General features: G+C 35.6%; 3 protein-coding genes across 7 annotated transcripts; 1 reads left to right on the top strand and 2 right to left on the bottom strand.

Moving 5' to 3' along the window:
- Positions 1-233: 233 nt before the first annotated feature.
- Positions 234-12,094, bottom strand: LOC101247468 (leucine-rich repeat receptor protein kinase HPCA1-like). 3 transcript variants are annotated; one of them, XM_026033064.2, is made up of 20 exons: positions 11,964-12,094; positions 9,627-9,845; positions 8,496-8,616; positions 8,336-8,407; positions 7,815-7,889; positions 7,657-7,728; positions 6,777-6,938; positions 6,632-6,706; positions 5,925-5,996; positions 5,761-5,832; positions 5,613-5,681; positions 5,343-5,417; positions 4,398-4,469; positions 4,138-4,269; positions 3,580-4,052; positions 3,306-3,458; positions 3,068-3,201; positions 1,775-1,994; positions 1,145-1,380; positions 234-822 (listed from the first exon to the last, which is right to left on the bottom strand). In XM_026033064.2, exons 2-20 carry the CDS (start codon positions 9,715-9,717, stop codon positions 346-348), a joined length of 2,853 nt encoding a protein of 950 aa, XP_025888849.1. In that variant the 5' UTR covers positions 9,718-9,845; positions 11,964-12,094; the 3' UTR covers positions 234-345. The 3 variants fall into 3 exon arrangements, with proteins under 3 accessions (XP_025888849.1, XP_010314121.1, XP_069145128.1); XM_010315819.4 differs by lacking the exon at positions 11,964-12,094 and adding an exon at positions 9,934-10,398; XM_069289027.1 differs by lacking the exon at positions 11,964-12,094 and having other exon boundaries at positions 9,627-9,927.
- LOC101247758 (uncharacterized) lies at positions 11,953-14,357 on the top strand. 2 transcript variants are annotated; one of them, XM_004230338.5, is made up of 5 exons: positions 11,953-12,369; positions 12,470-12,633; positions 12,885-13,602; positions 13,755-13,846; positions 13,937-14,357. In XM_004230338.5, the coding sequence occupies exons 1-5, from the start codon at positions 12,049-12,051 to the stop codon at positions 14,091-14,093; spliced, it is 1,452 nt and encodes a 483-aa protein (XP_004230386.1). In that variant the 5' UTR covers positions 11,953-12,048; the 3' UTR covers positions 14,094-14,357. The 2 variants fall into 2 exon arrangements, with proteins under 2 accessions (XP_004230386.1, XP_019067328.1); XM_019211783.3 differs by having other exon boundaries at positions 11,965-12,369; positions 12,533-12,633.
- Positions 14,358-14,422: 65 nt separating this feature from the next.
- On the bottom strand, positions 14,423-19,884 carry LOC101248052 (glutathione S-transferase zeta class). 2 transcript variants are annotated; one of them, XM_004230340.5, is made up of 11 exons: positions 19,363-19,884; positions 19,181-19,274; positions 19,041-19,097; positions 18,371-18,456; positions 18,217-18,288; positions 17,395-17,448; positions 17,220-17,295; positions 16,223-16,284; positions 15,591-15,650; positions 14,924-15,024; positions 14,423-14,796 (listed from the first exon to the last, which is right to left on the bottom strand). In XM_004230340.5, exons 1-10 carry the CDS (start codon positions 19,363-19,365, stop codon positions 14,926-14,928), a joined length of 663 nt encoding a protein of 220 aa, XP_004230388.1. In that variant the 5' UTR covers positions 19,366-19,884; the 3' UTR covers positions 14,423-14,796; positions 14,924-14,925. The 2 variants fall into 2 exon arrangements, with proteins under 2 accessions (XP_004230388.1, XP_004230389.1); XM_004230341.5 differs by lacking the exon at positions 17,395-17,448 and having other exon boundaries at positions 19,363-19,604.
- Between the last annotated feature and the right edge of the window lie 276 nt (positions 19,885-20,160).

The following is a 20,160-nucleotide window of genomic DNA, read 5'->3' as shown; positions in this document are numbered from 1 at the left end:
TTCATAGTCCCAAAGCCAAAAAGGTCCTAAATTTGTTGTGCTTGTTAACATAGCTGCAAAGGGCAGTGTAACAAGAAAATTCTTTATTTGTTACAGTTTAGAGTTTTGAGCTATAAAACTCATCTGTAGTCCTGTACAGTATATGATCTTACTTTATATCGATCAAACATCAATATGAAGATCACTTAATCTGAAGAAGCCATTTGTAATTCTGACTTCTGAAATAGCTAGTATTAGAGCAGAAGCATCACTAGTAATAAACAATCAAACGAAATGTAATTCATAGTCATCATATGCTCAATAATAACAAACTTATGTAACTCAAATTTATAGTCGTTGGTAGTTTCAATAAGTGGTGTTCATGCCACCAGAAGGGAATTTACCACTGTAATCAAAAGCCTTGTCATTATAAAAATCGTCAAGACTGACTTGAGTTGTGTCCTCGTAGCTAGACGAAGTGAGGTCGCCTTCAGTATACTTGCTCAAGCTGGCCAGTCCAAGAATACTCTCAATTTCTTTCACAGCCTCTCCCATGGAAGGCCTCTCAGCCCCGGATTCATTTACACATCTCATTCCCAATGTGAATAATCTATCAACACCTTCGAGTTTTGAACCTGGACCTATTCTTGGATCAATTAATTGGTAGAGTTTGCTGTTATCTTTTGAATCATATATGGTCTCTGCAACCAATCTCACGATGTGTTTTCCTCGTTCTATTGGAGCTCTTGCAGTAATCAGCTCGAGCAGCACCACCCCAAAGCTATATACATCACTTTTCTCAGTCAACTGTTGGCTCATGTAATATTCAGGATCCAAATATCCCTATACATAGGAACATTCTTAGAAAATGGGATTTCGAAGCAGTATGGATGGTGCATTATGGAATTACAAATGTTCTTTGAAATCAAAATTTGCATTTATCAGTATATCACCATGTTAAACAATGAATAACATGAGGTGACTAATTCTTTAATTGGATTCCAAATGATCCTTCTTCATGTTGTTCAGTCATTTCACGATCAAGAATATTAGCCTTGGAGATATACCAATCGCCTTCAAGTTGTAGAGTTTGATATATGCATATCCATAAGAATTATAAGACAGCTCAAATTGATCCATCAAGGTTTGAGGTAGTAATACTCACCAATGTACCTTTGACTTGAGTGGTGACATGGCCCTTGTCTTCGTCTCTCAAAAGTTTTGATAGGCCAAAATCAGCAACTTTTGCAGTTAAATGGTCATCCAGCAAGATGTTATTTGACTTTACATCCCTGTGTATTATGGGAGGATCTGCAAGCTCATGCAAGTATGCTAAACCTCTAGCAGCATCAAGGGCTATCTTAAGTCTCCTTGTCCACTCCAACTGGAATTTTGGCTTGACTGCAAGAGCCATATGCAGATTAAGAATAACCAAATTAAATTTTTATATACGCCCAAACACTGTGATATTAATTCTCGTATCATACTAGAGAAAATCCATGATGGTGATGGAGAGAGTTTCAGTTAGGAATGTTATTCCTTGGAGGACAATGGCTGAATAAACATATAAATTAGCAGGTCTGATAAAGGAGTTGAAGCAATATAATGAATTCAATTTTACACAAAGGTAAATAAAACACTTTCCGCTGTATGAACAAGACAGTTCAGTGGACAGATCGATATTGTTTTAGTGAAGAACAATCAATCTTTCTTATTTGCCAGATTGGACTGGACTTAGCATCTGCTTCCTCAGAAGCAAACATATGAAATGATGAATGCAGAAAAATATTTTTACCTGAGAGACTTTCCCTTAGAGTACCCTTTGGAATGTACTCATAAACCAGCATTTGTTCGCCTTGCTCATAACAAAATCCAACCAGGCTTACAACATTCTTGTGATGTATCCTCGACAATAGCTCAATCTCTGTTTTGAACTCAAAAGCCCCCTGCATTGATCCATGTTGTGCTCTTTTAATTGCAACTACCTCCCCAGCAGTAAGAGTTCCTTTGAAGACCTGTTGATGCAACATGTATCAGTCTGGAAAATTTGACATGCTACAAATAAATTAGCAAAAAAGTGTGAAAGATGCAGTATTTAAGTACCATGCAAAGAGTTAGTGTAGATTGTGGCATTCACTTAAACACTTCTACCTATTTCACCATATAGGCAACGCGTACTTTTCTTTAGAATATGTGAATCTATAGAGGAAGTTTGTGATCCCATGTGCAAGATGCTAATGCCATATCGACATATAACTACTTCATTCAAAAAATTTCCTCGTCATCTGCTCATTTATGTGTACCAGATGTTTAAATGTACTTACTGTCTAAAAATTCTACAGGTTTATTTAGTATGATAGTTGGAGCTAGGGGTGGGGCATGGTACAATATCGGAAACTGCGGTTCAGTAACTTTGGTTATTAAAAATATAATCTATACCATTACCATACCAAACTAATTCGGTATGGTTTGGTATTTTTAAGTTGGATTTCGGTATTTTTGAGTATAGTAAATCCGTAACCATAGTTTGTTCGACTCAACTTACGTATACTCATAATTATGACTTCGGCTTTTCAAAACCATCTCAATTATACCATACTAACACCTTACACATGTAGAAATATTGAAAGAAAGTAAAAACATGCAATTCCCTTCGTTAATCAATTATACAAAAAGGACATTTCAATAAAGATAGTCGAAGTTCCAACGTCTGAATAATTAGTTTTGTACTAATACTATTTTATATATTTGCTAGTACTATATAAGATATATAAATTGTATATGTAACTATGTACTTCGATATGGTATCCGGTATTTCGATATTCTTCATATGAAAACCGATTACCAAACATTTTAAAAACACATACACTGCCCACCCCTAGTTGGAGCAAAGATCAAACAAGTCAAGAGCTTGTGACCATCGTTGCATTTTAAAATGGTAGTTAGAGCGAATTTATGCCACTGTGTCATAAGATGGGCAATATGTTGTTCATTCGTTGGTATGGGGAAAAGGTAAGACCTTAAGTACACTAAATATGTGCTGAACTTTATAGCAGGAACAGCTCAAAGAAAGAGAGAAATTGTAAACCTTCCCATAGCCCCCAGATCCAATGCAGTTAGATTCTGAAAAATTGTTTGTGCACTTCCTAATCTCATCAAATGAGAACCATCTTGCTCCTTTAAGTTGTGGCACAGCACCACTTGTATCACGGTCCCAAGATTCTGTATTCACATGATGACATCATTGGGAGGAAAAAATAACACCACTAAAATGCTAAAAAATAGTAATGTCGAAATGGTGCAGATCTAAGAAAAACTGATCTTACCAAAAGGGTTACTGCTATGACCAGCTCTTTTTGCCATTTTTCTCTGGCGAAAGGCATAAAGGCCAGCACAAAATGTTAAGAGCACAAGCACTGCACAACCAACCGATACTCCAATGATGATACCAGTATGTGATGATGACTTCTTATTTCCGTCTAAATCATAAAAATAAGTAAACATGTTAAGCTAGATAAGAATCGCATATCTATCCAGAAAAGAATTTGAGAAGAAAAAGAGAAAAGATTGTTTCTTTTTGCTAAAACCATGTTCAGTCACCTGCAAAGCAACAATAACTTTCAGAAGTAAAGAAAAAGGGTCCAAAATATTGGAGTTGGAAAGGATTCCGGTTGAGCAGGTAACCAATGGAAGGAATTGATGTATGATTGAAACTGTCCTGTGTTGAGGGAAAGATTTGTGCTTCAATTTGAAGATATGAATAAACATCAACTGTTGGATCACTTAGAGAAACTGAATCCACTGGAAGCCCATTGGATAGAAATGCAGACATCATAGAGCCAGCAAGGGTTGTAAAGTAGCTTGAGTTCTCTAAATTTGAGAAGGACAGGGAAAAGAAATGTAGTGTCCCAGTGTATGGATATAAACATTTGCATGTAGGACTTAATATTTTGTCAGAATTGCAAGACATTGCTGGACACTGCAGAGGTGATGAGAAGGAATCATTGGAAATCTGAATTGCACAGTATTTGGCTGTTGCTCCTGTTCCATCACAGAGCGGGTTGCCAGCGAGCCTGCATAATATAATATAACATTATTCTCCAAAACAGAAGAATGTGCATAATAAGAAGGTTAATTACAGAGAAGTAATTTGCTCACGATATATTCATGTTGTATCCTGTTTTCTGAGTGAAGTCCTTGATAGAATTATTTCTCAAATCAAGAGTTAAATTGTTCCCATATCTGGTCCCAATATCCAATGTCCCGTTGAGCTTGTTGTTGGCTAATCCTCTGCAAATATATAACCAGTTGGTGATCAAATAAAATGTCTCCTGTAAGAGTGATGCCTAAATCCGGTTTTAATGAGTAAACATCCCCTGCCTAAATCCGGTTTTATGAGAGAAAAAGTGTGAACTTACATAGTTTCCAAGTTAGGACGACTGAATAAGTCAACAGGGATTTGTCCTTGCAGTGTTGTGTTCTCCATATATCTGTTACAGTGCCCATCAAAGATTACTAAAGGAGCAAATAACCCCAGGATTAAGGCAATTCAAGTAGTCATCTTCCTTGAATTATTTTTAAATTTTGATATATGCCGCTTAAAAGCAAGCTCCTCCTCTACAGGATTTGCAGACCAGTTTTTTAGGCTCACATTTATTAAATAGATTTTCAATAGATGCAAAGTGTGCTACCAAAATAATCTAAAACAGTAGCATATATAATCGGAAAAAATCATTTTCTCCTTAAGATTTTATTCCCCGAGTCCAATAAATGGCTTGTAGAAGAAAAGTAGTATCTGGATAGCATATCTCATTGCTTAAATGTTGTTTTCTTTCACCAACAAATATAAGGAACAAAGAGATGGGTTCCATGGGCCCTATGACTTCCTGCTATGTGTTGTGTGGCTCCCATGAAGAGAATAAAAAGCTTACGCTTTCTCTAAACCTCTTTGACTGGTAGGCTGTAGTGCTAAGACCCCTACTTAAGATTCAATTCATCAGGCTAAATTTATGTTGTCTGCCTTGGTTAGGCCAACCATATAGGCTATCACTTCAACTTCTATACTGGCCCTTCCACTAAGACTTGACTTAAGAGCAGGAAATCTTCCTATAATTTAGCAACAAGTCAACTGTATTCAACTGAAGCACAGCGGAGTAAGACCTGAACACAATATTCCATTGATTTCCAAAGTACTCTATGCCAAACTAATGGAAGTCAAGCATGTTTGTGGTAGTCAAGAAGACAGGAGTGGGTTCTATGGAACGCGCATTGGAGAATTTGAATGTTATTTCATCTAAGGGTTTTATACTTGATACAACTAATTTTGTGTGTGTACACATGAGAGACAGGTGAGAGAGAAGTACAATGTTTTCAATAAAGGGAGCTTTGTAAACCAATCTGGAACATCTGATGCATTGAAACTGTTATTGCTCATGCCCCTGCAAACAATAGGAATGAAATAAGTAAGTAAATACATCAACCAGGTATATCACATTCTTCACATCCTTGCTGAAAGGAGTGTCTAATAAATAGATTGAAGCAATTCTTCAACGAGAATTTAGAAATCTATCATAAGAGAAGTCTACAAGCATTAGTACATATTTCATAGTTATAAAACCTAAACACCGACTTACACATAGGTTAGCAAGTTCATACTTGCAAGGTCCGGAATTGATCCATTGAGATTATTATTGGATAAGTACCTACAACAAAAAAGAAAGACTTATTTTCGAAATAAAATACCAATAGCATGATACTTTTACGTCTCTACTGACTGCATACAGCTCACTGAGACTTGTAACATTACTGAGCTCGGAAGGTACAGATCCATTGAGAGAGTTCCAGTCCAGTCGCCTGTAGACATGACAAGAAATGTAATGAAAATGAACACAAATTCAGGGTAGAAAGTACTTGAGCGAATATTTCTGACAACACTGGGAACTCACAAAATTTCCAAATTCTGCAGACTTCCCAGAGACTCTGGAATTTCTCCTGTCAGTTGGTTGTGATCTAAAATCCTGATCAATAAGAAGCCAAATATCATCAAAATCAAGAGAAAAATGACTTGCAGCATGGCACTGTTTCTTATGAATCAACGTCATTTGTTCAGCATCAGTCTCCATTCTTAAGGTCTTTTAGTTGAAAAATCACTTCTTGAATATTCCATCAACAATGAACATACATTAAAGATATTGTTCTCTCCTAAGGATATTATAGTATTACAAGCTGACAGCATACTTTGAAAGTGATGCATATAATTGTGCTTGCAAAAAGCCCAATGCAGAAGAGCACATATTCTACCAAAGCAAAAAGGTTAGTTAATCCATTTTGTGTTAAGGAAGTCAAACACATACGGGTGCCATGATAAATATAATATATATCAGAAATTATTGCAAATGACAATTGATAACTAAACAAGGTGAGACAAATAAAAGATGCTACACAAAGAAATGTAAAATCCTTGCATAGCTCCCTGCAACAAAGCACACAGTAAAAGAAGCAAAAACATACATTCTTAAAACTTTCTCTTCAGCTTGGGAAGTAATAGAAGGTCATTTATGTATTTATTCCCCAAAAGGTTAAAGTAAATTAAGTTAACCAGATATATGGGTTTTAAAATGAAAATATACACTTAACTTGCCTATATACTCACACATGTATCAGCTTCATACTTGCGTTGAAGAGTTGAGGTTGGATTAGGCCAGAGAGCTTATTTTTTGACAAGTGACTGCAAGAAACGGATAAAACTTTATACAACAACTGTGGAAGAGAAGAAGACTAGAATGAGAGCAACATACAGGTGTCTGGTATTGACTAGTGAATCCAAACCAAGTGCTGAACCTTGTGAGATTGGGATAGTCCCATTAATTTTATTGTCACTCAGATCAAGCCATGACAATTTAGATAAATTGCCAATTGATGGTGGAATTGGCCCCGTGAAGCTGTTTGAAGTTAGAGATCTGACGACATGTTGTCAAAAAGATAAGAAATTAAGTCAAGAATAAGCTGACTGCTAAAGAGAGCATATATTTTAGACCCTTAAACAAAGATGAAGAATGTAATGAAACATAATAAGAAATAGAGAAGACCTCTCTGTCGTCTGCTTCTGTTTATACGACCATAAGATGATCCTCAACAAAAAACAAAGATGCTTGCATTTTTTCATTAAAAACTACAAAATAAATCCATGCCACACCTCGTCCAATTTACTTCACATGTTAGGGATGAATTTCAGTAACTGGACCACTAAGTTCCAATACTCAATTTCAAATTACTGAATCCTACTCCAGCACAATTCCATAATCTAGGCAGGTCAAGTTGCAAGTTATTGGTTAGAGAATCCCTGTTTTATATACCCATCACTTGCGGCCAACTTATTGTTTTCAAATGAAATCAAATCTTAATAATGTAGAATACACCTTTCCCATGAACTGAACCTAATTTGGTTGGAGTGTTGATAAGAAAAGCAAAAAAAAAAAAAATGGTAACCAAACTTGTTTTTAACTGCAAGAATAATTACTCAGTTGCCAGAGTCCGACATTGAAGAAATGCATAATTTCACTCCAGGTAAACAAAAAGGAAGCAATTACTGATTGAACTTCAGATAAAAAAAATGGAAGCAATTAATGATTGAACTTCAGGTAAGCAAATGGATAAACTGGAAAAGCAAATCCTTACATAAAAACCAGCTGCTGCAGAGAACCAATTGATTCTGGAATTGGACCAAAGAAGCTGCAACCAACTAAGATTCTGCATAAAATGACCAGTTTCTGAAATCAGGATCTAGACTGTACAGTTATATAAAGCATACTGGAGTGGTCATTTGGATTTCTTACAAGGTTGTCAAATTCTTCAAATTTCCAATTGATGGTGGGAGAGTCCCTTTCAAACCAACATTATTTGAGAGGTCCCTACAACAACGAAATTCATTATGCGTGCCTCAAAAACCAAATTTGCTAAAATAAACGAAGCAAAGTGATAAATCATTTGAATAGGTTAATTTGGGGGTTGAAACAGGTTAGAATTAGTCATAGCAGTGGATATCCTCTTATCCGAATGGCAGAAATTATTCCTTTTAGTAAATCTTTTGACTGAACGTATACAACTTACAAATACTTGCAGGAATTAGTTTGGGATGAAGAAGAGATGAGGCCAGACTAATATATGTTGCAAAGAAGACATGGATATTGCATTAATTTACTTTGAGAACTAGCTGCAGCATTCTTGATGATTTTACATGAAACTACAGTTGTTCTTCAGATAAGAGTTGGAGAAATACATAAACTGAAAATGATTATGGAATCTTATCATCAATATCCTAACATTCAAAGACAGAAAAACAAACTAAAAAACATACAAAATTTGCAATGCAGCTAATGATGAAAGATCTCCAAACTGATTGCCTTCCAAGCCCATGCCTGATAACTTTCTGCAGAAGGAAACTTAAAGAAAACAATGAGGAAGCGAAGGTAGGCAAGCTACAGAGCAATCAGAAATTTGAAATACCGAGGATATACATTGAGGTTACACGTGAGTTGTCACAGATAAGTCCTGCCCAGCTGCTACCACAAGGATCTGACCCCTCCCAATTTGGTGGCAAGTTATTCCAACTAGACTTAAGAGCAAATAGAGCAGTGGCTGCATAAAAAAAGGAATTATAAATGGCCTCTGTACTGTACTATCAAAAAGGTAGATGTTTCACTAACTACTAATGCACTCTTAAAGCTCAAGTTTACAAAAAGCACAAAACTAAATAAGCATTCCAATCGACAAGTACTCCAATAACTTTTTTCAACAGAAAATCCATGACGATAAATTTAGATAGTATAGCAGCTTCCTCAAAGTTTGTTGCTAATCTATACTCTATATCTGCATTGCTAACTTTGGACGTCTTTTCGGTTGATCAGTAATTTGGTTAACTAACCACAAGAAGAGAATAGTTCAAAAAATCCTATGTTCTAAATTGGGAGATTAGGCAGAAAAAGACCCCAACAAGGAAAACACGACTCTGAGTACCTCTGGGATGTGTTGCCTAGCATTTTGCCCATCATTCAGTCTCCAGTAATGCTAAAGAACTGCTAGATCATAAAGTTCTCTCATTCATCGTTTGTATGACTTAGTTTTATCCCTTCCTGTTCTCTAACTTTGGTATTTTTTTTCCATATACTAGCTCCCACAAGCATGCATATAGCAACCGTGCCAGCAGTCCACTACCAATCAGCAAGAACTATAGGCTGAGACCGTAGGCACCTCAAACTTTTCAGATGAATTAGTCACTCCAACTCAAAGTTCAACGAAAAACTAGTCAAATCAAAATTCAGCCCACACAAATGTGACATCGAAGAAAGAAAAACAACATGCTTTATTTAAACTCCAAAAATAGAATAAACCAGGACGCCCAGGATGCAGGATGGAATACGATAGTTATTAGTTTCTATTTCACGAACGCCAAAAACAATTCAGCTGTTTGTACTTTTGAACAGTTAGGAATCTGGAATACACTCAAAGTCTAGCTATCAAAGTCCTAGGTTATAGACTCAGCCACAATCAAATCTGAAACAGTTTCATGTAGGAATTTAACCAAGAAAAACAAGAAAGTGCATCAAGTAATCTTAAATGGATAATCAGAAAAGAAAAAAAAACAGTACCATCATTGCTGTTTGTTTGTCCCAGTATAGCCAGAATTTGGGATACAAAAATCAGGAGGAAGACATGACTTCTTGAACCCATTTCCAGCATAGCAAAACCTTTTTCTTGAACATCCAAAACCCCAACCTTTTGTTTGAAAAGAAAAACTACTATATTCCAGTGCAAGTCTTGTAAATAACGCCTTCCTAATATCCAGCAAGTTATCCTTTACCTTCACGCTGCATGGACAAAAGAATGAGTACAAGAAAACCTGTTGAAAACAAAGTCAAGACAAATAAAATAATGTGCATATAGTATATTACATACCCTGATTCCTCAAGCCAACAATAAGAACAAGCCAACAAGAAGAAGGTTTCTTGATAAAAATCAAGAACTTTGACCAAATATCCAAACCCCATGTCACTTTCTGATTTCATCATCCTAATAAACTAATCGTAAAGGGGGAAGAATTTAAAGGGTGCAGGTAAGAAATATTGTTGTTTAACATAAATAAGAAAGCAAATCTTTTCTTTACAACATATGAAAAATCAAGAAGAGGACATATTCGTGTATGTACAAATCAAGAAGAGTTCTTCCTAGATAAAGATTGTTACTTTAAAACTCCATTTAAATATTCAAATACTCCATTTAAACTCTAAAGCGACCGCCTTACGCCTTAAAATAATGAAGTGCGAAGAACAAGAATGGGCGCCATGGCGAAAGTTGAACATTCCAAAAAGTCAAAAATTTATGTTTGTTCATGAATGACGTCTAATATATAGACCGGGAATTGTTTAACGGTCGCAAAAATAATTCGCGTAAAATTTAAGCACTAAATAATTTTTAATGCCTCAATTTTAAGTACTATATAGAGTAAGTCATTATGAAATCAACAATATTACACCTGAATTATTTGTAGAGATCTAGCATCCCTTCTACTTTTTTTTTCTTAAATATTTTTATTTTATTTTTATTTTTATGTGTGTATTCAACCTAGAATAAAATAGAAGTAATTATGTGGCTGACTTCGAGTTTGTATAATTAGCTACATTTCTATATGTATAATTCGACATAATATACAAATACATATGTATAATATACAATTATTTAATCAATCAATATACATATACAATTTACCTCTTTCCTACTCTCTAACCTTTCTCGCTCGCCTCTCTCTTCTCTTTCTCCCAATCTCGTTTGTTTTTTATACAAATGCATATGTATAATATACAACTATATAACTAATTACATATACAATTCGCCTCTCTCACACTCTCTGCGCTCTCTTGCTCGCTTCTCTCCTCCTTCTCCCAATCTCACTCGCCTCTCTCCTTTCTCTTTCAATCTCGCTTGGCATATATACAAATGCATATGCATAATATACAATTATATAACCAATATACATATACAAATCACCTCTCTCCCACTCTCTGCCCCTCTCTCACTCGCCTCTCTCCTCCCTCTCCCAATCTCGCTTTCCTCGCTCCTTTCTCCCAATCTCGCCTGCCATATATACAAATACATATGTATAATATACAATTATCTAATCAATATACATATACAATTCACCTCTCTCCCACTTTTTGCCCTCTCTCTCGCCTCTTTCCTCCCAATAACATATAGCTACGAATTGTAATAAAAACTATAGCTATAACGAGTAATCAGATATTTTTTAGTGGTTATATGTGAAAGTTTAGCAATAAAATAACACACAATTGATATTTTTTATTGTGTCTAAAGTAAAAATAACATATAAGTAATTAATTGCATCTGTATCTAAATTATATCTATAAAATTATAGTTTTAAAAAGCAGGAATGTGAGGTAAACTATTTTACTTACTACGCAGCAGAGATATGAAATTTAAGCTTTATTTGAATTTTGATTTTACTCGAGACATAAAATGTGAACTTCATAAATTTTTATTTTATTTAATACAAAATTTTACAAAAAAGCATAAAACGCAAAACAGAAATTAAACAAACTCATAAATTTATAATATCTAGCATTATTTTATATGAGATATAAATCAATAATATGTAGTAAATTTCAAGCATTAAAAATATTTCAAACTACACATATTACTTCTCTAAAAGTAAGTAATCAAAACATTATCAATACTATAATTTAAATAAATACAAGTTCGCTTAAAAAATGACTAGATTAATGATTCAAAGACAAAAAAAAAAAATACGATGTAAATGCCAATAGAAATTGAAGACATCAATTTTAGTTAATTAGTTGTTTGTATAAGTATGTTTAAATGATATTCGTTTTTCACGATATGCATCGATTAGTAAATAGTACTAAGGTTTGACCATACTTTTAAAGAAAAATAGGGCGAAAATGAACATTTACCAAAAGTAAGGGGCTATAATGCTGCTCTGCAGATTTATTATTTCTTCTTCTTTCTCCTCTCATTGCAACGGCTCTAACCAGTAAAATGCAGCACCGGCAAGAGATCGATCGCCACCGCAGCGTGGTGGTGGAGCTACCACTCGAAGACGGAAACGGATACTGCGCCTCATTCGATTTGGAAAAAGCAGTATGTAGCCACGGCTTATTCATGATGGCCCCAAACCGATGGGACACTCTCTCCAAAACCCTAGAACGCCCACTACGCCTCTCCGAAAACATTAACGATGATGATCACGAACAATCGGTTCTCGTCCAAATTACTCAACCGTCGGATTATCCTCATTCCCTCCTTCTACGTGTTCTCGATACTGATTCCCTTTCTACTATACACCAACGCTCTCTGCTGGTACTCCTTTTTCCGAAAGTATTGGTGTAAATTTTGTACCTTATGCAATTCCTTGTGTGGCTTTGTTTATTGGCTGGGTTTTACTTTTACTGTTATGTAGGGTCAAGTGAGGCGAATGGTGAGATTATCAGTGGAAGAGAATAAAAGAGTGAAATTGTTTCAGGAGATCTGTGGAGAAGCAAAGGAGAGAGGATTTGGGAGAGTGTTTAGATCGCCGACATTGTTTGAGGACATGGTGAAGTGTATGCTGCTCTGCAATTGCCAGTGAGTAGTTGAATTTAGTAGCTGTATTAACGGACAATATAGTATAAACCTATGCTAAGAATTTTTCTAGTCGACCCAGTGATGCTATGCAAGCTGAGTAGGGAAGTCAAGATTTTGAAGAAACCAAGAGAATGATCCAATTGTTTAATGAAAGGTGAAATTGTGGACATGTAGCCCGGGTAGCAGCTTGGTATGGTGTTTGGATAATATATATGTGCCTTTTTCTTATAATCTTTGCTTCCTCTGTGTAGGTGGTCAAGGACGTTGAGCATGGCTGAAGCATTATGTGAGCTTCAGTTGGAGCTGAACTGTCCCTCGTCAGCTGCATCTTTTCCTGATCCTGATAATCAAAATCAGTTGAAGGGCGTAACTTCCAAGTCAGAGCATTTCACTCCAAGAACACCAGCAGGAAAAGAATTACGGAAAAGAGCTGGAGCTTATGGATGTTCCAGAAACTTGTTGGAGAGGCTTAACGAAGTCGAAGAAATTGTAGATATAGATAAACCGGGTGTAACTGTGACACCTGCATTTTCAGTTGGTGAAGAGGTTCTCCAAAAAAGTAATCTTTGTCAGGATACTACTGAGGTTTGGGAAGTTAGTGTAAGTGCACCACTCAATCCTGATCCTTCAGAAGATAGAAAGCTGAGCTCTTTTAATCAGCTTGGGAATTTCCCTAGCCCTAAACAATTAGCAAGCCTTGATGAAAGTTTTCTAGCAAAGCGTTGCGGTCTTGGTTATAGAGCGGGCCGCATTATAAAGCTTGCTAAGGGCATAGTTGAAGGCAGTATTCAGTTGAATGAACTTGAAGAAGCTTGTAGCAACCCAAGCTTGTCCAATTATGATAAAATGGCTGAGCAGCTGAGAGAAATAGATGGATTTGGCCCATTTACATGTGCTAATGTACTGATGTGCTTGGGTTATTATCATGTGATTCCCACTGATTCCGAAACAATTAGGCATCTAAAACAGGTATTAACCTTCACTTCAAACTTGACTTAAAGGCAGGTCTATTACTTGTACCAATGTACACCTGTGCACTTGATATTCCCCTGAAATTATTATGGATTCATATGTTATTATGAATCTTAAGACAGATCATTCACTTCTCCAAAAAATTCCAGGTTCATGCGAGAACTTCCACCATACAGAATGTTCAGAGAGATGTTGAAAATATATATGGGAAGTATGCACCGTTTCAGTTCTTAGCTTATTGGTAGGCTGCTGCACGAATTTCCCTATTTGGACTTGTTCTCTATGTGAACTTCCTTGCTAAAGTTCTGTTGTTGGTTTTTCTCTTGAGCAGGTCGGAGGTGTGGCACTTTTATGAGGAACGGTTTGGTAAGCTTAGCGAGATGCCCCACTCGGAATATAAACTTATTACTGCCGCAAATATGAGACCGAAAAGAAATGGCAAATGCAAGAAGTTGAAGATAGCCTCAACAGAAAAGCTTGGCGTGTAACTTAGAAGGATAATGTTGAGGCCTAACTTAAAATTAGGCATGAACGATCGATTAACGGTCCAATGCCTTCGAATATACGTAAATTAGTGTATTGGTTTAGTATATTTCGGCCATACATACTGGTATGTTTCCTGATGATGATTTAAATTTGCATTTTCTTTTGTTTGTTGATGTAACTTCCTTTCTCTTTCATGACGCTGCATGCTACATATTTTCATGTAGAAATTTTTTTCCCACCGGAACAAGCTACCGAGTTGTTGATTAGTGATATGTCTACTAAGTACTCAGTTCATCAACCAAACAAGCAATAATAATAGAAACATCTGCTCTTTTCAACATGCAGGCAACTTTATAATATCTCAAATAGACGGAGGAATGTTCATCCTAGGTTCCTTAACATAGGTAGTACAACACCATTTTCACTATCTGTACTTCAGTAACTCGTGACTGTGCCATAACTGAAGTATTACACGGCTCTACATTATTCACTGTAAAGAAGTTTGCAAGTGTTACACAGCTCTACATGTATTCATCGTAAAGAAGTGTGCCACTGACAGCTCTACATTTATTCATCGTATAGAAGTTTACTAAAGGCAAATGCATTCAGAAATAGAATGTGCAGCAAACAGCTAACAATTCTGCCAAAATGCAACTCCAGTTATGCCAAGGGTTTGAGAAGGGAACTTCATAGATGATGGATGGCCTGTTCATTGAAATACTAACAAATTAGTGTATGATGTGGTTGTTGGTGCACAGATATGAATGACTATTCAAGGCAATATAATATATGAATATAGCCAATATTATTTATCTCCAAAGTAATTAACTACCTTCAGCATGTGGCATCAGGCTGTTTTTCTGGCATAGCATCCTGGAAAGCAGGCAGCTCTTGGTAAGCCTCAAATACCCTCAACAGAGTAGGGAATTGATTCTGCACATTGCATTGACAACTTTTAGAAAGAAGATCTTCGTTTAAGAGAAAGAAATGTATGCATATAATTTCACCTATGAAACATGAAAGTACCACCATTGATATGGTAAATCAAGTGAAGTGGGTATATACCATCCAGTTTATTTGAGAGGAAAAAGAGTAAGAAAGCAATGGATTGGCAAGACGTTAATTCACAGAAAGGTAAACTGTCAGGGCATGATCAAATGCTGCTACCAAGACAAATTAAATGAAGCAGCAATAAATACCCCCTTATTTGATCAAGAAAGGTAGCAGTGCACTGCCTTGTCTTTACTCCGAGATGAGAACACAGAAGTAACTTTCAGGAACTCATTATGTATGTCATTAAGAAAAAAATTCACAATATCAGATACTAATTACCTGAGGCTTGTAAGACACTGAACTACATAGATCCACAAATACCATAATTTCCCTTCTCTAGGTTTACAAAATCTTTATTGCACCATGTTCTTTTTATACCAGAAAGCAAGTAGAAATGAAAATGACTCTCATGTACGCGGTGGGATGTCTATTTATAAAGGCATTACCATGTCAACTTCAAAACGCTTGATTGCTGCATGGATCTGAGGTGCCAGAAACAAGTCGGCCTGCGAGTTGCAAAACAAGTTAAGCATCTGAATTGGATTCTATATGGCATAACAGAAGTGTCAATCGTTTTGGTCTGTTAGAGGTTATACTGAGTGAACTGAATCAGGTCATCACTATTTCATCATGCAGGTATAATTGTTTTTTTCACTATCAAGTTCTAGTGAGCTTACTTATTACGGGAGAATTGAATGGTCTTTACCTTCTTTGACCAAATTAAGAAAGCATATGAGACCTAACAAATGATAAGTGGTCAGGGTTCCTGATTATATAGCGTTGTACTTGACAAAAAATTGGTAGAATAGCTGATTATCAGGATGGAATGTCCGAGAGATAGAAAAGGTGGAGATTTTACTTAATATTGCTAAGAGCATATCCCCGACTGTTACTAATATAATTTCCCTTTACTTGTCAAAGAAAAAAGAAAGCATATGAGACCTATGGGTAAAAGACTTGGAAGTGCACACAGAGTTGCTTAGGTCAACACATGTATGAAACATATCAAGACACCTGATAGCATTGTGTGCTGTCAGTGCATATGAGGCAGCAATATATGAACTGAAAAGAAACAAACCATGTAAACTTCATCTCCTGTTGCATACTTCCCAGCATAATCTTTAAGTAGCTTTTCAAGTGCTGCAAAAGCAAATCTCTGTTAAGATAACCTCTACATCAACTGAGATACATCCTTCTTCTAACAACTCCTACTGTTACGATTAAAATCAGTTTATTCTGATGAACTGCAATTAACTGCAGTACATCAAACAATCAATCCTAGCAAGTCGTGGCCACAGGAACCTTCTTCTGAGAACTGTCTTCTGGAACTGTAATTACAAACGCCAAGGACCGAAGCATCTAAAACACATGCTACAGATCTACAAAGGAAACAACTTTTTGGAAATTTTGGTTTATTTCCTAAAGGCATCAGCTCGATCCAAAATTCAAGAAGAGCAAAAGCATATGGCTGTTACAAAGACGAGTTGATCTTAAAACAAGATCCAGAGGACGAAAAAAAAACAACCAGGCAGGATCAGTGAAAGAAAAGGAGACGCAATTTCAGCAACCAGAAGCAAAAGTTATCATTTTGCAAGAACAAGCCAACCAATCAATAGCTAATGCAAATTTGGCTGGGATATTGATAATGGCAAGTTGCCCCTGCTTGATAGGCTGGGTTACTACTAACAGAAAAGAAAATCTCTATTATAAGCATATGAATAGAAGTTCTATCAAATACCCAGTGCCTAACAGCGAAACAATAATTTAGCCTGAAGTTACTACAACAACCTTTACTGAGAGCGAGTGCTAAGCTATGTACTCGACAACTGCAAAAATACGTACAAGAAAATGACAATTCTAGTGTCTTCATCCAAGAATCTTGGGCTCTTCTTGGGGAACATTTGTAAAATTCCAAAAATTACATCCAATTTCTCCAACGTGTAGCACACAGAGAAACTGTCCAAATCTAGTCCTATGAGCGGTATATGGAACCAAAATACTTATCAAAAACAAATTTATGGGACAGTTAGCATTGGTTCATGCTATGTCTGCAAAGGCACTAAGAGCAATGTTACCTTCAAAGCCTTTTGTTATATGACCTTGAACCCAAGGGGTTGTCTCATCAGGGCCAATTTTTTCCTGGATGTACTTCTGTGAATTGGAAGGGCAAAAAGAAAGTAAATAGTATGAATCTTTAAACATAAAATGACCTTATATGACCACTGAACAGAAGAATAAATATAAACTCACGAGTACAGCAAGATTCTGTAGAGGCTGAATGTTTGCCGAAACAATGTTTGCAGCCTTCAGGAATGGAAAACACGGGAGATATGCTAAATCAATTCCAATAACAAGAACTTGGGTAAAATAATATTTCAGAAAGAAAAAAGAGGCAAACAGAAAGACATACGAGACCAGGGATAAAGGCTGAAAAGAGCTACGGAATGCACTAGAATTAAAATTTCTTTCTTTCTGGCAGCTTATTTCATGCGAGGTATGAGTACTTTAGTGAAGTGGAAGCAAAGAAGCCCATATTCCAGATAGATGACAGCAGAGTCCCAAAGTTTTCGACTTCATGGTATTTTCATCTGCTTAAGTGGATTGTCCTACTTTACTTATGGACTCAACAAAAGATGGACATGGAAATACTAGACATATGAGGCGAGGAAACCATGTAATTTTAGTCACACAAGGCACATCTGAGTGATGAAACAATATAATACGAAGTCATCAGAAGATAATACTGAAAATATGCACCGTTCTTTGAATTCCTCAACAGGAAATAGATTGAAAACAAGTGAATGATGTGCTAAATCATTCAACATAATACTATCTATTTTTTTTATAAGTATATATCAGGGTATCTTAAGTTCTTTTTATTTTCAAATAAGCAACACTCGGTTTAAAAGCAATTGATTCATTCTCAAAATGTAGCGAAGTGTTTCAGCAGAGATTCCAGGTAATAACCAAGTCAATTTCATTCCACTGCATAGTTCCTATTTTTTTTAATCAATACTAAAGAACTTTAGCTCTTGATGGTCATAAATACCATCATCCACCTTTCCTTTGTACCTGATAGTTGATTGCTCTTTTCTGACAATCCTGAGGCAACAATGCTCGCTGGGGATACTTCTCTTCCAGATACTGCCCAAAAAATCTTCTCATCAGCAACACGGTAATGATAAAAAGTTACACACTCAAATGGCACAGCACAAGAAAAACGCACCATTAAGATAGCAAAAGAGTCTGCTATTACTGCATCTCCATCCACCAATGTGGGCACATATCCAAGGGGATTCAGCTTCAAGTATTCTATTCCACACATTACAAATACGAATAAGAATGAAATAAGTTCTAAAGAATTCTACAGCAATTTGTTTAACACCCCCAAAACCCAATTACCATCTTTAATCCTATTTAATAACAACCAGCGCCTCCATGTAACATTCTAACTAACAAATACCACAAGCTCTCTATTGATCAACAAGGGTGTACTTGGTATGGTTTTTCCATTTCTCCTATGTTTGGTGGGTCAAACTATTTGGAGAACATTTTCAGTAGGAAAACAAACTGCTTAAAAATGAGGAGAATGATTTCCCTAGTGGAAGTAGGGAAAAGAAGCTCCACAAGTATTTGATTATCTCCTTCCACCCTCCAATACACCTCCACCATCATACAGCCCCATACACACTTGTAGATTTTACACACATAGTTGATATAATATTTTACAGTTACATACCAACCACAAGAAAATAAGTAAAAAATCACTTATTTTCCAAGAGAACACTTCCCATTCATACCAAACACACAGTATAAACATTCACTAACTATCCTAAAACTACCAATTTTTAATCAAACACCCAAAAAAAAAAAAAACTAATAAGTTACAGACTTACCAGGGTCCCTTTGTTCTCCTTTAAGCAAGTTAACAGCTTTATACTCATAATCCAATCCTAACAAGAAAAAAAACAAAAAAGGGTTAACAAATAGTACACTCTTTTTTTTTTCGGAAAGAGAAAGTAATCAGAAAAATAACCTTTCAAATTGAGAGCTATTCGAACACGAAATGCACATGAACTCCTCCAATATGAGTAGAGCTGCAACTTCTTTGATTCCTCCCCACTCCCTGCCTGAAAATTCATGAAATAAACAAATAAAAACTACCGATAAAAAACCCATTCAGTTGTTTATGCCATTCATAATAAGTATAGTACTCACCATATCAATATCAAATCTTCGTACTGCCAGAAATGATCAACAAAGACGGAATATCTGGTACTAACATATATACTGATACAGTTGGTACCAAAGTTGAATTTTCCCTCTTGTCGGCCGGCCCGACCCGAATACGTCTACGCCACTCTGACTACTTTGTAGTTCCCTAACTTTTTGTTTTTTTGTTACATTTTTCTTTATTGGTTTCTCATTGTCATCGATGCGGACAATAAGAATTATGGATGAGTGATAAGTATATTTTTTTTTAATTAGAAGATATTGGGTTCGAACTCTCTTGGTACATAATTTTATTTATTAGAAAGCTTTTATTGAACACTGAGTAAGAAATAAAAAAAGACATTGATACAAATATTTGATTAATTTGAATTCATATAAAGTCATTTCTGTTTAGAATTTTTCATATGAGAAATTGAAATCGAGACAGATTTTTTTTTTCTTTTAAGAAAAACTTCTCTCTTTGTATTTCAAATTAATTATTTGATTGATCAAAAAAAACAATCAATTGGAGCAATTAACAATATTTGATTAATATGATATTAATCAAGAAAAAAAGTTGAATGGGGTATGTATATAAAAAGTATTACATATTTGAGTTAATAGTTGATAAACTGATCTGGCTTCTTTTCGTTTCTTTTTTCTCTATTTTGTTTAAGTTGTTATTTCATTTGTCTGTGTTTATTTATTTATTGATGTGCTTATTAAGAAAATAATAATTGATATGGTAAATTTATTAATTTATTTCTGTTAATTGATAAAATTTCAAAATCAATTTACGCAAGA

Source organism: Solanum lycopersicum, chromosome 1 (assembly GCF_036512215.1).
Source record: "Solanum lycopersicum chromosome 1, SLM_r2.1".
Lineage (NCBI taxonomy): Eukaryota > Viridiplantae > Streptophyta > Magnoliopsida > Solanales > Solanaceae > Solanum > Solanum lycopersicum.
Note: the sequence above shows the minus strand (reverse complement) of the source record. Positions and strands in the feature narration are given on the sequence as shown.